The sequence below is a fragment of the Ictidomys tridecemlineatus genome, chromosome 5 (genome assembly GCF_052094955.1).
Source record: "Ictidomys tridecemlineatus isolate mIctTri1 chromosome 5, mIctTri1.hap1, whole genome shotgun sequence".
Lineage (NCBI taxonomy): Eukaryota > Metazoa > Chordata > Mammalia > Rodentia > Sciuridae > Ictidomys > Ictidomys tridecemlineatus.
The window spans coordinates 62,381,386-62,397,915 of NC_135481.1; the positions used below are offsets into that span (position 1 = coordinate 62,381,386).

General features: G+C 38.2%; 2 protein-coding genes across 8 annotated transcripts in view; one reads left to right on the plus strand and one right to left on the minus strand.

Annotated features, from left to right (window-relative positions):
* Window positions 1–4,676, plus strand: part of Arg2 (arginase 2) — a 41,143-nt gene extending 36,467 nt beyond the window's left edge. For all 4 annotated transcript variants that reach the window (XM_078050103.1, XM_005322817.5, XM_078050102.1 and 1 more), the window contains 4 exons: window positions 15–109; window positions 413–517; window positions 1,617–1,753; window positions 4,206–4,676. In XM_078050103.1, the coding sequence (XP_077906229.1) occupies window positions 15–109; window positions 413–517; window positions 1,617–1,753; window positions 4,206–4,411 (543 nt within the window). In that variant the 3' untranslated portion in view covers window positions 4,412–4,676. The remainder of the gene's footprint in view (window positions 1–14; window positions 110–412; window positions 518–1,616; window positions 1,754–4,205) is intronic.
* The window catches only part of Vti1b (vesicle transport through interaction with t-SNAREs 1B), a 42,613-nt gene that overhangs the window by 19,666 nt on the left and 6,417 nt on the right, over window positions 1–16,530 (minus strand). The window contains exons 2-7 of one of the 4 annotated variants that reach the window (XR_013438992.1): window positions 15,811–15,869; window positions 13,116–13,307; window positions 8,499–8,672; window positions 6,449–6,510; window positions 4,670–4,964; window positions 2,709–2,798 (exon numbers count right to left, since the gene is read on the minus strand). Coding sequence is in view for 1 of the 4 variants with exons in the window: in XM_005322816.5 (XP_005322873.1) it covers window positions 4,868–4,964; window positions 6,449–6,510; window positions 8,499–8,672; window positions 13,116–13,307; window positions 15,811–15,869 (584 nt within the window). In the remaining 3 variants the exon portion in view is untranslated. Of the gene's footprint in view, window positions 1–2,518; window positions 2,799–3,092; window positions 4,965–6,448; window positions 6,511–8,498; window positions 8,673–13,115; window positions 13,308–15,810; window positions 15,870–16,530 lie in introns of those variants that run through there. The other 3 variants (XR_013438991.1, XR_013438993.1, XM_005322816.5) reach the window with 3 other exon arrangements.

The following is a 16,530-nucleotide window of genomic DNA, read 5'->3' on the forward strand; positions in this document are numbered from 1 at the left end:
TCCTCTTTTCATAGGTACCACAACTCCCAGGATTTTCCTGGATCAAACCTTGTATCTCTTCCCCAAGTATTGTGTATATTGGCCTAAGAGATGTGGACCCTCCTGAACAGTAAGTTTAAGCTTTGGGCCTGTGCTGGCTATTTATGTTCCTCTTAAAGGTTGACGCTTGATGTAATCTGTTGTAGGTCAATACAAGGGAAAACCCCCTAATATACATGCTAAAGAACTTGGATTTTTTTTTTGGTGTGTGTGTGTGTGGTACAGGGGATTGAACCCAGGGGTGGTTTGTCACTGAGCTACATACCCAACCCTTTTTATTTTTTGAGACAAGGTCTTGCAAAATTGCTGAGGCCTCCTGAGTCACTTAAAAATAGCTTTTAAACTAAGGATTCCTTTCTTTCTTTCTCACCAGCTTTATTTTAAAGAACTATGATATTCAGTATTTTTCCATGAGAGATATTGATCGACTTGGTATTCAGAAGGTCATGGAACAGACATTTGATCTGCTGATTGGCAAGTAAGTAACTACAATGTATGTCTACTTCTAGATCCCAGAGAGGGACAGAGCAAACTCTCAATGGGTGTCACACCTTAGCCTGTCTGTTTAGCATAGAAACTTTACTTTTAAAATAAAACAAATGATGTACATATAAAAATTTCAGAAAGGTATCACATGAAACATCTAGTCATATTCTTTTTCTGGGGTTGGGAGGGAATTTCCTTTAAGTCATTGCCCAGATCTCCTGTTTCTTGTGAATTTCTCACGGGAACTTAAGTACTGAGTCACATCCCCAGCCATTTTTGTATTTTATTTAAAAACAGGGTCTTACTGAGTTGCTTAGCACCTTGCTAAATTGCTGAGGCTGGCTTTGAACTCTCGATCATACTGCCTCAGCCTCCTGAGCCGCTGGAATTACAGGGCAGGCACTATTGTGCCCGGCTTTATCTCCATTTAATGTTTATCTTTTGAGATGTGAGGCATTCCTTGTTCCAACAGTCCCATTCTTCACAGCCTCATTATTATTGCTTCATCTGAGTCTAATATTAAGCAAATCTTGGTAATATAGAAATATGGCAGATAAATGATAATAATATGCTAACTTAAAGGAGCATTTTCCCAATCCTGAGTTTTTACTTCAGGGTGCTGTATGTTAGATTTCAGCCATTGGACACATGTACTCAAGTTGGAATTGGAAGATGTTAAGTTTGTAGACATAAAATTAGTATTAAGTTCAGCTGCTGTTAGAGAATAAAGGCAACTATAACTCAGATCATGCTAACTTAAATTAGTATATCAGAGCCCAGTGTCATGTGAAAGTGAAGAATTCCCTCTAATGACAGTAACGAACGAGGCTCTAATGCCCAGGGTACACCAGAAATACAATCGGCAGTTAATCTGTCTAAAATACGTAGAACAAACACCAATAACATGAAGTAGTGTAGGAATCTAATATACTTTTAGTAACTTTCAGGAAGAAAAAAACCTGGAAATTTGCTATATTTAACAAAGTACCAGGACCAAAAAACAACAAAATCAAGGAGCTACAGTAACAGGAAGAATGAATGAGTCTACAAGCACAACTAAATATGTATTCTGTGGTCCTCTTCCTTTCCAGGAGACAAAGGCCAATCCATCTGAGTTTTGATATTGATGCATTTGACCCTACACTGGCTCCAGCCACAGGAACCCCTGTTGTGGGGGGATTAACCTATAGAGAAGGCATGTATATTACTGAGGAAATACACAATACAGGTATGTAGACACCAGGTCAGTAGCCTGTTAAGTATATATGCAATTATGCAGAATCTCCTCCCTGAAGGGGATCTTTGTTTAAATTTTTTTTTTTTTGATACTGGGGATTGAACCCAGGGGCATTCTATCACAGAACTACAATCTCAGCCCCTTTTAGTGTTTGAGACTGGATCTTCTTGCTAAGTTGCTGAGGCTGGCCTGGAACTTGTGATTCTTCTGCCTCAGCCTCCCAAGTCACTGGGATTACAGGTATGTGTTATCATACCAGGCTGTTCTGCTGAAAAGAAATTTTTTGGGGTACTGGGAATATAACCCAGGGCACTTAGCCACTGAGCACATCCACAACCCTTTTTATTTTATATTTTGAAATAGCATCTCGCTAAGTTGCTTAGAGTCTTGCTAGTTTGCAAAGGCTGGCTTTGAACTTGGGATCCTCCTGCCTCAGCCTCCTGAGTTGCTGGGAGTAGTTATTTGCCACCAGGCCCTGCCCTAAAAAATGTTTTATTTGTATATTATAGTTATACAAAATAATGGGGTTCGTTTTGACATAATTGTAGCTGCATAGAATATAATTTGCTCCATTTCAGTCCCCAGTATTTCCTGTTTCCCTCCCCCTTGCTTAAATTTCTGTACCTAAAAAGTATAGGATTCAGCCCTCCGTACTACAAAAAAAGAGGGTTGGTTCTCTGGGAGTCAGGAATTTGGAGTCAAAGCAGATCTCTTAAAGATATTGTAAGTTGGGACAAGTCCTTTTTATCAAAGAGGTTGTTTGATAGGAGTTTTAATAAGTAGGATACAGTTGGATAAATCACTGACAAAATTAACATAAATTCTAGATTATCAAAAGTAACTTTTCCAAAACTCAAACTTGTTTTGCAGTTTTCATTTTTGTAAAAAAGCTTCTAGTTTTAAATTCATTTGAAATGACCTTCCCTTCCAAAATTTAAACACTTACCATGTGGTACTACTTCAGTAACCATTTCATGAAACAGGTATAAAGAAGCATAGAGACCCCAGATTCAAAGGTCTAAGGCTGTAGGGAACCCTGGAATAGGAGATAGAAATGGGCATTGAACCCATAGAACCTGCTAGAACCTTAGGAAAGCACTTTTAGATCTAAGAGTAGCAAGACAGTTTCATTCTCAGACCTTAGATATTACCTTAGGTTAGTGGACAGAGAACCCAAGAGTTCAATCCTCCATTTAGCTTTCCAATGTCACCAGTCAGAGGAGGGCTTAATAACTTGCAGCACCTAGATGTGGCATGGTCCTTGCCTTGTGCCACCTTTTCTCTGTTGCAGTATTTATTCCAAAAGACACTCATGATGTTGTCCATTAGATACATCAAACAGTTTTCTTTAATTTGCAGGATGGCAGTAGTCAGGAAACATAGGTAATAGTAGCACACACTCTCTGATTATTACTTTTGGGATAGGTTCAGGGTGCAGGTTTAGCCCGTATAAATCAGTGACATAAACCGTCAGAGACACAGGTCATATGGACAAAATGATGGAAATGCTATGGTAACATGCCTGGTCATTGCAGTTTTCCACACTGCAATCAGCTATGTTCTACTAAAACAACACACTGAACAGATACAATGACACTAAGTATCATGTACTATAACATAATATCAATAAGCCATTAGGTGTATACACCCATGATTTTAGTCTTTATAGTCACACCAAATATTCTTAGATACTGTATTCCTGAATACTAGTTTATTCAGATGACTCTCAAAGAGGTAGATTAACTTTAACCAGATTAATCAATTAAGGAGTTAGTTCTAGAGAAGTTGGCTATGTAGAGGGGGAGGGAAGAAGATCTGGATAGGTTCTTCCCTTCCCCTCCAGGCCAAAGAACAGTGCTGAGGACTTGGGCAAAAGTTCTCAAACCCTCACAGAAGGCAACATATGACTGTATCTTCCCATGAAAAAGTGTAAGATGCTGGGCCAGTCTGCTGGGAGATATAAAAAATGTATCAGATGTAGAACTTTCCTCAGAACTCAAGCATGAAGGGATAAGAATATACATTTTAGGGCACGTGGTATAGTGCCTTAAGGGATACAAATGGGGCTGGGGATGTAGCTCAGTGGCACAGTGTGTGCGTAGCATGCAGAAGGTCCTGAGTTTGATCCCCAGCACCCCCCAAAACAATAACAAAAACAGATAAAGCATTAGAAAGCCTGATAGCTAGGCCTATTATGTTAGCTGAATAGGGATGAATTATTTGATTACCTTAAAGGTTTCTTTCAGTACTTCAGCTTATAGTGTTTTAACTTGAATTGATGGGTAAGAGAATAAGGTGCAAGGGGCTTTCTTACAATAGATAATTTTATAGTGAAAAGCGCTCCTGTTTTTACCTTGGCTTGTCCTCCTTGTCCAAGTGGGACAACTCTCACTAAAAGTACCAGCTAGGCGATTTTCTGAGATTTTGATACTTATTCTTCCAGGGTTGCTGTCAGCATTGGATCTTGTTGAAGTCAATCCTCGGTTGGCCACTTCAGATGAAGAGGCAAAGGCTACAGCTAGCCTGGCAGTGGATGTGATTGCTTCAAGTTTTGGTCAGACAAGGGAAGGAGGACACATTGTCTATGACCAACTTCCTACTCCTAGTTCACCAGATGAATCAGAAAATGAAGAACGTGTGAGAATTTAGGAAACACTGTGCACTGGCACATTTCACGATGGGCATTCCAGATTTGCAAAGCATTCAAGGGGACAGATACTAAATGGTTGGCTGGATTGATACTGCCTTAATAAGAACATCAATACACTTTCACGATTGTAAAGTTTCCCCTCTCCATTTTGGTGACCAATAATACTACTGTAAATGTATTTTTTTTTTAAATTCACAAGGTATTGATATATTACAGTACTATGTAAATTTGCAGAAGTCATAAACTGCATTTATTACCTTGGTATATCATATTGGTCTTGTCATTGTTCCTTCACATCTATGTGGTTTTTCTGGCTGCTGTTCCTCCTCCCAGTCTGGCTACACAGTGCATCCTGGAACTGTTAGCCCACAGCAGCAACATGCTTATTCCACTCCCTAATAACATTTGTCCGCAGGGTCAAGGTTCTGATCCACAAACCTTTCCCTATAGCAATTTCAATGCTTGCGAAAGAATTTGTAATAAACCAGGCCTCCCAGGATAGCTAGCTCCAGTAAGATGATAATGGAAAGCAGCAGCTTGTTGGTTGTCACTCTACAAAGAGAAGCAGAACAAGTAGTAGTCAATAGTCTGGACAGGTTATTTCTTACAGTTCTTCATTCTTTGGAGTTTGTCTCAGGGCCAAGGCTAAGATACTCTGAGGGCAGATGAAATTTTTGTCTGAATACAGAGCCACTTAGCAATAAGTACTCATAAGGTTCTTTGGCTTGGAAGTGGCAACTCTGAAGGTTCTTTAGCTGTAATTTAGAGATAAAACTGTCTACCTCACAGAAATGTGGAAAATTAGGACTATAAATACCAAAGCATAAAGATAGTTTCTTGGTTCTAAAATGTCTTCAAATCACATTTCAAATAGCAGTAATACAATACCACTCACTATCTAGCCACATAGCACCACATTGGTTAAATACCACAGCTATGAGTGTAGGCTGGGTGAAGGGTTTGGGACAGATCCTCCTGTGTCAAAGTCCAATTCATGGATGGGTTTTGCTTTTAGGAAAAGTAACTAGAACCCTGGGTACTGCCTTTCAGTCTTCCTTTTTTACTTTGTTCCTATTTCTTCTGCTCTGCTCCCCTAACCTAATGGGTATCTTTTATTATTATTATTATTTTTTTAAAGTACTATTTTTTGTTTACACAGAGTTCAATCTCTGGTTTTCATGTTCACTCTTAGGTTTCTCCTTAGTCCACAAGGAATTTCCTATTGTTTAGGGAAAACTCTACGCTTCCTGCTAGTTTCATGAACAGGCTGTCATTTTGTTTCATGCTAGGCCATATGTGCCCAAGGTCATGCACTTATCCCCAATTTCAGCCTCAATGGCAATACTTCCCTTCAGTCCTTGTTTTGTTTTTAAAATCTACTCTTGCTAACATGACAGGACTCCCAAAAGAGCCTCATTTACATGAAGGGCAAGCAAAGCCAAAAGCCAGAACTAAGCAATAACACTTTTTTTTTTTTTTGTACCAGGGATTGAACTCAAGGGCAGTCAAACACTAAGCCACATCCCCATATCCCCCTATTTTGTATTTTATTTAGAGACAGGGTCTCCCTTCATTACTTAGTGCCTCACTTTGGCTGAGGCTGGCTTTGAACTCAAGATCCTCCTGTCTCAGTCTCCTGAGCAGCTGGGATTACAAGCGTGCGCCAACTTGCCTGGCCATGAAAACTTTTCTAATCAAGTTTTTACAAATATATTTCAATAAATATAAAGCTCTATCATTCCCATGTGTCTTCTTGCAGAAATATAAAGCTGAGATTAAACATTCTTTCAGTGGACAAATTTTCAAGTGCTGCAAATCGGAGCAATACATAATTTTAACAAAGGATTTTATCCTGGAATATTTTACTATAAAAACTATATTCCTTACTTTATTTCTCTATCTGCTGGGTAGTACTGAGTACAGGGGGACTATATGGAATAAAGCACTAAGGTGATTTATTAGGACTCTGCCAATGTTTTAAGCTTTCTTGAAGACATTAAGAGTTAAAAGAAATTTTGTGACTTTTTGAAACTTACTTTCTGGACATCGAACGGAGAATCTTTCGACTTTTGCTCAAGTTTTCACTTGTATTTACCAGCTGAGAAGAGAAAATACCAATTATTTCTCCCTTCTTTCAAGAGTACATACTGTATAGAATTTGAACATTCCTAAATTAATAGTGGGCATTAAGAGGTCTATGTTCAAAAAGGCCTAGAAATCAAACTAATTTAAATTATGGCCTCTGAGTACAAGTAGCAGAATCTGGAAAGGAAAAGGTACTTTGGTATTCATCAAGGAGATGTGGGAATTATTATATCCCAAGATTGCTGTGGGGTTGTAGACTTTTGGCTGGGACTACTTTCACTTTGGCTACTCAAAACAGGAAAGGATTTGATATACCCAGCCAGTGACTATGTAGCAACTTAAGATTTCTATTTCATCAGCCAAGTTCCAGAAGAGCCTGGGTTGGTGTTTATTTCCGTAAGCTGGTAGATTATCATTTTAAAATGTGTTTTAAAAATCTTTTATTACCCCTTTGAGGCAGTTATACTGAATTGTGAAGGGAATTAGCCCCCATGGACCCCTTCCCTTTTGACTGTCTGTTACTAATCTAGATAGCTAGAGAACATCTCAATGGCTGCTCCTTGTCATCTGTTCCCAGATGATCAATATACCAATAGCCTTGATATAGTGATCTCTCAGTGCATTCTTTGGCTTTTTTTTTTTGGTGGTACTAAGGATTAAAATCAGGGCCTCAATCTACCTACATCCCAACCCTCTTTAAAGATTTTAGTTTTGAGAAAGATTCTCACTAAATTGCTGACATTGAACTTGCCATTCTCTCGCTTTAGCCTCCCAACTAGCTAAGTACATGACTGTACCCACCCCACTCTTTGGCTTTACTTTATTTATTTATTTATTTTTATGCGATGTTGAAGATCGAATTCAGTGCCTCACATGTGCTAGGTAAGCACTCTATAACTGAGCTACATCCTCAGCCTTCGTTGGCTTTTAAATTTAACCAAAATTTAAAAGCTCAGAACCCACATTATTTGTTGGCAAGTTAATTCTCCATAGCTTGCTTTGGATAAGCATTTTATTGTGAATTTTCATTGAATATTGATATTGATTTCACTAATATTGAGAATAGAATCATTGATTAATTTTAAGAATGAAGAATTGCAAAATGTGGGGAAAAAAAGAATGAAGAATTGAAGCTATTAAGATGTGTAAGAAAGATATCACTGAGTAGTGCATGCCTGTAATAGGCAAGAAGATTACAAGTTTGAGGCAACTTAGCAAGACCCAGTCTCAAAAATATAAAAAGGGCTGGGGTTGTAGCTCAGTTTAGAATACCCCTGGATTCAAATCCCCAGTACCTGCTCCACAACACCCTCAAATCCCCACACTAAGCTAATATTTTCCTGTCTAAATCTTGGACCCACTATCCGCTTTTCAGTTTGAATTTGCCTCAGCCTATTAAGATAGAGCATTCCACTGGCAAACTACTATTTTAAAAATCCCTCTGTAGAGTAACAAATATTTAGAAAAGAAGAAATGAGTTATTTCCCAGTTTCTTAAAAGTGGCAGCATATTAGAGACCCCCAACAGTCATCAATAGATTTCTGTTTTCTTCCCTCAATGATCCAACTTACCTTGGTAACAGTAAAGGACTATAGTCCAATACTGAGCAATAGTTTATAAATCTACATACTATGAATGGTACTATGTTTGACATTTGGAAAAGAACGTTGGTTCTAAAAGATGGGGTGTTATAAGTTGATGATGTTTTCCTAAGAATACCAAAATATTCCCCTAGATGTGAGAAATGAAAAGCTCATGTTGCTGACTTTGAATCCTTACATGCCTCTTTAAAAAAATTTTTTTTCCCATTAATGACTAAGTCTTAGGGGTAAAATTCCTTCAAAGGAAGATCCTCTCTTACCCAAGCAACCTAAAAAAAAAGGTTATCCCCTAAATTTAGAACTGCTGTAGTTTTTTGGACTTAGGATGATGGCATCTGGGTATGGTGGACCTACCTACTTTCCCTATTCCAGTCACTTTTCCCCACCTGTGCAGACTTACTCTGTTCTTGGTACGTTCCAGCTGGTCTCGTTGCTCCCCTAGCTCTTCTATGATTTCTGAGCCAATCTGGTCAGTTTCTGTAGCAATCCGATGAGAACGCTCAATGCTTTGAGTGGCCCTGTTTAGGCTTTCAGTGCCTTGCAGAAGCAATGCCCTTTGTGAATGTAGCCGATTCTGACAGGAACATGGGAGGGAAATGTTAGATTCAGTGCCAGCATGCTCCTTACAACCTTGTATAAAAAGGGATATAGGGAACAACAATTTCCGTTATAGTTAGTTCCCTGGTATCCACAGTGGATTGGTTGACCCTTGAGGATGTCAAAATCTACAGATGCTCAAATTTCTTATATAAAATGGTGCAGCAGTTACATATAACATATGCACATCCCTCATATACATTAAATCATCTCTAGATTATACATAATGTCTGATACAATGTAAATGTTAAGTAAATAGTTGTTTATTGTTTAGAAAATCATGACAAGAAAAAAGTCGGTACATGTGATTCAGCATAGATAGAATTTTTGAAAAATATTTTCAATACAAGGTTAGTTGAATGACCAGATGCAGTGGACAGGGAGGGCTAACTGTACTTTTAAAGAAGAACCAAAGATACTAATATACTGTAAGATCATGTTCAAGGTCATAGACTCAAGTAGAACCTGAAGTCCAATCAGCCAGACCACAGGTTACCCACACCGCTTGTTAAACTTAAGTGAAGCGAGGTGAGAAAAAAGTAAAAGAAGCATTTTTCCTGTGAATCAGTTCAAATTTATCATAAACATAATATGAGTCTCTCAGAGGCAACTTCAGAAAGGTAGCAGGCTAGATTTAGGGGTGCAGGAGCTAACTGATTATGCATATAGCCTGTAATTTTGGCAGTGCTTCAAAAGAAAACTAATCTTTACAGTCCTAGAAAAAGATTAATTTGCTCAAGATTCCCACTTGACTGGTACTGAGAATTTGGGTATTATGAATAAACTATTCTTTTTTAGCATACAAAAAAATCATTTAGAAGCCCAAGATTCAATCACAATAAGGAAAAAAACTTAGGTGGCCACCACACTCTTGGTGACGCACCCCCACCACACCTGGCTTCCTGCCAAAGAATTTCATCTCAGGCCAATCAAACACACACACAACTATGAAGTTGCCACATGGTGATTAGGTCTCAAGGCAGGTAATATCTGGGACTGAAGTAAGCTTTCCCAGCTGCCCTAATTTTCTAAATCCCACTTAAGTTTTACCTATAATCCTAAACACAGATGACATGTGGACAAAAGTAGTCTTTGTAAGGCCAGGATTAACCATGAACAGAAATGGGTGCAGTTCTAAATTCTTAGCTATCCAAAGTCTATACAATCTGAAGGGGTGCAACTCTCAGAGGCTTTTTACAAAGTAAGTGACCACTGGCAATAGAACTTAAAAAGACATCATCAAGAAGTAGATTCTTGGGCTGGGGATGTGGCTCAAGTGGTAGCGCACTGGCCTGGTTTGATCCTCAGCACCACATACAAAGATGTTGTGTCCACCGAAAACTAAAAAAAAATAAATATTAAAAAAAAAAAAGAAGAAGAAGTAGATTCTTGCCAGGCACAGTGGCACATGTCTGTAATCTCAGTGACTCGGGAGGCTGAGGCAGGAGAGATTGCAAATTTGAGGCCAGCCTAGACAACTTAGCAAATCCATTCTCAAACAAAATAATAAAAAGAATTGGGGGTGTGCTTCAGTGGTAAAGTGCCCCTGGGTTCAATACCCAGTACCAGGGATGTAAGGAATGAAAAAACAAAGTGGATTCTTAGAGCAAAAGCATCAAGAATTATTTTCTTTCTTTTGTTCATTCTTTTTTTTTTTTTTTGGTACTGAGGATTGAACTCAGTGACGCTTAACCACTGAGCCACATACCCATTCCTTTGTTGTATTTTATTTAGAGACAAGGTTTCACTACCTTTGAACTTGTGATCTCCTACCTCAGCCTCCTGAGCCGTTGTGATTACAGGCATGAGCCACCATACCTGGCACAAGAAGCATTTTCACCTAACAAGTAGCATACAGACCAGTGGATGAGGAAACCACTGAATGAGGTACAAATAAATCTAGTTACATTTGCTCAAAAGAAGGAGAAAAAAAAATAAGAAAAAGATGCAGATTTTCAAATGATTAGGCTAAAGAGCAGGAAATAACAAAAATATCACATAAATCAGGCAGGTTCAGACAGATTTGGGACAATAATTCTACAGAAAGTGGTACATGTGGGGCTGAGATTGTGGCTCAGCAGTAGAGCGCTTGCCTAGCATGCTCGGGGCCCTGGGTTCAATCCTCAACACCACATAAAAATAAGTGAATGAGGGCTGGGGATGTGGCTCAAGTGGTAGCGCGCTCGCCTGGCATGCGTTCGGCTCGGGTTCGATCCTCAGCACCACATACAAACAAAGATGTTGTACCCGCCGATAACTAAACAATAAATATTAAAATGCTCTCTCTCTCTACCTCTCTCTACCTCTATCTCTCTTAAAAAAAAATAAATAAATAAGTGAATGATCGGGGCTGGGGATGTGGCTCAAGCAGTAGCATGCTCGCCTGGCATGCGTGCAGCCCGGATTCGATCCTCAGCACCACGTACAAACAAAGATGTTGTGTCCACTGAAAACTAAAAAATAAATATTAAAAAATTCTCTTTCTCTTCTCTCTCTCTCTAAAAAGAAAAAAAAAACAAAGAAAGTGGTACATATAATCTATATTATGATTTATGGTGTTGGGCATGGTGGCATGTACCTAATAGTTCTAGATAGTCAGAATGTTGAAGAAAAAAAATCATTTGAGCTCAACAGTTTGAGGGCAACCTGGACAACACAGTGAGACTCACTTAAAAAAATTTATGATTTAAAATTTCTGAAACTAATAAATTTAAAGCAAAATGTTTGGATACATCCCCTCCATGTTTCTGGTAACAATGGCCAAAGCCACTTTTATAAAACTTCCACCTTCCTGGCTTTTTCCAGTCTTTTTTTTTTTTTTTTTTTTAACCATTTTTATTAGTTGTTTTTGGGTATTCTACCTATTTACATGCAGTGCTGAGAATCAAACCCAGTGCCTCACACATGCTTGGTAAGTGCTCTACCACTGAGCTACAATCCCAGCCCTCCAGTCTTTTCATGTGATTTTATAATTATCCATTTGAAAGTTTTACATCATTCTCAAAATGTGGTTTTTCTTTTTTTCTGTATGAGGGATTGAACCCAAAGACATTCTACCACTGAGCTATATCCCCAGCTATTTTTATTTTTATTATTTTGAGAGACAGTCTTGCTAAATTGTTAAGGCTATCCTTGAACTTGCGATCCTTCTGCCAGTCTCCTGAGTCACCAGACAGTCAGTGTGTACCTCTTGTCCTGGCAAAATATCTTGTTTTGATATCAAATATGTCAACCCAGTAACATTCTGAATGTCCTTCAGACTATAATCAGCATGCATTATGAACTATTTCTATTACCAGCATCTCTCCATAAGTTTGGTCTGCAATGGTGGGCCCCTTTCCATTTCTCTTAACATACAATCTGTAATGTTAATTTCTACTTTGTACTATATTTGTAAAATATAATCCAAATACAACCCATTAAATTTAATCTTTGTGAAATCTTGTGATAAATATCTTTAACCAGATTCTCTAGATGATTCCAGGATGTAAGTTTTTAATTAGTCCAATTTTATAAACCAGAACCCTGAAGAGGTAATCAGGCTCATTTTCCATTAGAAGAGGTGTCAGAAGCCTCTGAGCTGGTGTAGTAGCACACTCCTGTAATCCCAGCTACTTGGGAGAATCATAAATTCAAGCTAACCTTGGAAACTTTCTCAAAAAGTAAAAAGGGTTTGAGATGTAGCCAGTGGTAAAGTGCCCCTGGGTTTAATCCCCAGTGCCTGGGAGGTGGAGGGGCTTCTTGAGAAGCACCTTGCATTTTCTTGGATAGCTGCTGGACCATTTTGATATTAAGGTAAAGGAAAGATTAATTTTGTTATAATATTTTGACAAATGAAAAACCTAAATGAACTTTTTGGAGCCTACATGAGAAAGTGATTCTAAAATGTATATGAAAGAATAAACCTCAAGAAGAAAAAAAAATTAGATCAACATGTCAGAACAGAGTTCAGGTAGGAATAAGAAACATTTATATACTACTACACAAAAAGATATACATACATATATGACATAAATCTAAGTAAATAGGGTTTAGAAAGATATGCATTAAGTGAGGAATGGTAATGCACACCTTTAATCCCAGTGGCTCAGGAGGCTGAGGCAGAAGGATCCCAAGTTCAAAGCAACTTAGCAAGACACCATCTCAAAATAAAACATAAAAAGGGCTGGAGATGTGGCTCAGTGGTTATGTGCCCCTAGTTTCAATTATCCACCCCTGCCAAAAGATCTGCATTAAAAAAAGCAGGTACCACAAGGGAAAAGAAGAATTAGATGCAAGAAAGGGAACTACAATTTTAAAAAACCCAAGAATCCAGTATGCACTGATAATGTGAACTGCAACTCCACAATGTTTAATTCTTGTACCACAGTTCCTTCAGGGAAGGGGAAACAAAAAAAAAAATCAACCAGCTAATACTTACCATATGCTCATTTTCTAAAGCATATGTGCCATACTTCATGTCTCCTCGGCCCCCAGGTGTGGCTGTCAAAGGTGTGCTTCTCACCTCCCGATGGAGTTTGCCAAGGTCCTTCCTGTAGTTTCGCAGCTTAGACATCATGGGGTTACGGAAGGACAGTGGTGCATACCGTAGCTCTTCCTCCATCTCTGCCAGCTGGGAAAGCACCAAGTAATAAATATGTGGCCTGGGTCTCCCCCTTTTCATCTGAGGATGTGCCTACTTTGAATTCATCAAACCCTGAACAATCCCAAATGACACTCGAACATATGTTCCATGAGGCAGGGGCCCCAAATGCCATGTTTACTTCATTCCAAGTGCCTGGAATAGTGTCTAGCCAGCATTCATTAATAAAATCTGTGATGGATGAATAAATCAAAGAAAACATTAACAATAACAACAAAAAATAAATAAATAAAGAAAACATTAACAGGCTGGGGGGTAGTTCAGTGGTAGAACACCTTCCTATCTATCTCTGGTACTGCAAGGCCCTGGTTTCTATCTCTGGTACTGCAAAAGATAAACAAACAAAAAAACCCCAACAACTTAGAGCTTGTTAAATACGTCTTTATGTACATTCTCTAATTTAATCCCTACAACAAATCAATGATAGGAAATACCTTCTCCATTTCACAAGACTGACTTAAAACTGCTTACATCCTAAGAGGAGTTAGGATTCAAAACTTTCAGATCCTCAGCCTGATATGGTTCAACATGGACATCAAGAAGTATATTCAAGGGCTGGGGACGTGGCTAAAGTGGTAACGTGCATGGCAAGGGGCACTGGGTTCGATCTTCAGTACCACATAAAATAAAATAAAGATGCTGTGTCCACCAAAAACTGAAAAATAAATATTAAAAAATTCTCTCTCAAAAAAAAAAAAAAGAAGTATATTCAAGTCTACTATACTAAAAATGATCTGACATAAGGGTTATTTTCTTCTTTTTTTTCTGAAAATCAACAACTACATTTCTCTCTAAGGCAGAGATTAAGTAGGGGTCCACAGAGTAGGATGCTTTGGAGAGTCAAACTTCCATTTTTCTAAGTTAAAAACAAAAAACCCTACACACACAGACAGGAAGGCCTAAATTATTTTGATCTGCCTGGGATGCTAGAGTGGGACTGTTAATCTTGCTCAATTAAAAACCAGAGAGTATATGAACACCAAATATATAAATCAGAAGTGGCTAGATTTCTAAAATGCTATCAGGATGTTAATTGAAAGAGGAGACTCATACATAATAGGTATCATGGATATGCCCAACTGTACTAGAAAAATGTCTAATAGTCCTACTATGAAGGAGATACGTTTCCATATTTTAGTGGTCTCCTTAAAATAGGTACAAAAAGAGAAAAGATGTAGATAAGTCTAACTTCTCAGAACTTCAGTGGGATAACTGGGAGGTTGATCTTCAATAAGCAAAGAGGAAGTTCTTTGTCATGAAAATGATTTTTCTCCTAAGTCTGCTCTTAAGTAGCAAAACTCAGGGCAGCTATTTTTTGTTTTTCAATAAAAAATGTAGAAATATTTTAACCTACATGTTATAATGAATCAATATGAAGTCAAATTCCACAGTCCCCAAAATTCCAAACCTCTTCCTCAGAATAATCAGTTTCTGAACAAGATTTAGAGATGTCAAATTTATGTAGTTTTTCTCAGTGTGCTATAGAATTTAGAGGTTCTGCTTGAATATTTCCTAAGTCAACCACAGAATGTCTCTCTTCATCAATTTCTCCAGTGACTGTAACGCTATCACCTCTTACAATGTATAGCTCTTATACTACTTATTCTAATCCCTGTGAAGAACTAAACACTCTTTTATGGCTTTCATCCAAAATCAAATTAATGGTCTGGTCAAACCTTTCAGTGTTCTTCCATTAGAAAAAATAACAGCAGTTATTCCATTAGAAAAAATAACAGCAACAGTTCAGTTGATGTAGAATCAATTGAATCAGACATCATGTACTTGGCCCAGAGGTTCCAGGCAACAGAGCAGTGCAGGTGACAAGATCAGGATATTACCAAGGACCTAGATTTTAGCCCCAATCTTAATAGGTTTACTGAAGCTAGAGCTTAATGAGAAGGAGCTAGAAGGGCTCTTGCTTCCAAAGGGTTAGAGCAAAAAGAAAAAAGAAAAAAAAAAAATTAAAGAAAAGCAAGGCAAGAGAGAAGCCCCCAGCAACCAGGACTGACTTGACAGGCTTTGGGTCCTGCTTGAGACAACTCATTCTGTTCTTGAATGTCTTGCCCGAGGAACAAAATCCAGTTATGCTATCTTCCAAGACAAAGAGGAAAATGGCTAGAACCATCTCTGAGCTACATTTTCTGTGACAGCAAGTTTAACAAAGAACAGTAATCTATCCTAGAGGCTAGCTCTTATGAAGAGATCTGAAAATACCACTCAGATTAAGGAGTGAGAATGCCCTTACTACTCACATAAGGAATGCAGTATTTTAGGAGAGTCTTCCAAGTTTCACCCATTTGTGTTTTTCAACCTCCTAACCACCCATCCCCATCAAGTAGCCTCATTAATAAGAAATAGTCACAATCAAGGATCAATAGATAGAAAAAAAGTAATCTATGATCAGGTCACAGAATTACTTCTGGAAAAGCCCAATACCAAGAAAAAGAAACAAGAACTTGTTCCTTGTTCTCACCGTTTCATTTGCTTCCTGGTGCTTTTCATCAAAATCTCTGATCAACTTCTTCTTCTCTTCTAGAAAAAAGACAAGTAACATTCATTGTTTCTTCCACATATTTGTAGAGGCCATTCCATCCACTTAGGATAACCTTCTCATTTCTCCCCCACTGGGAGTGGGGGAACTTAATCACTCTTAAAAGGCATTTGGAAGTATATGGGGAACTTATGATCATGATGACTGAGGTGGGTGGTATTACTATTGGCATTTAGTATTCAAGGAACAAGAAAACCTATGCTAAGAAACACTACAGGTCTAAGTTAATCATTCTCAACCATTTTCCCTATCATAACTGAAGGGCCAGGCAAACTTTCATCAATAAGTTTACCAATATGGATCGCTGAATTGCGTTCTCACCTTCACCCCACAGTAAATCACTTCTTCCATGTTAACCCTGAAGCACTGCTTTTCTACAAATCAAATTCAAAATTCACCAACTCTGCTCATTGGTGTGGTACTCATTCCTCCTGGGTGGTGACATAGGTAATGACTTGCATACAAGACCTGTCACTCTACCCTGAGTTCTCTTTCAACCCTTCCAATGTCATTTTGGTGCTGTCTTTAATACCTATAAATTACTAATCTCCTCTTTTAACAAAAATAGAACATGCTTCAGTATTAAAGTAATAACATCTAAGAAAAGAATTATTTCTTGTGGGAGGCCATCCTTGCACATGA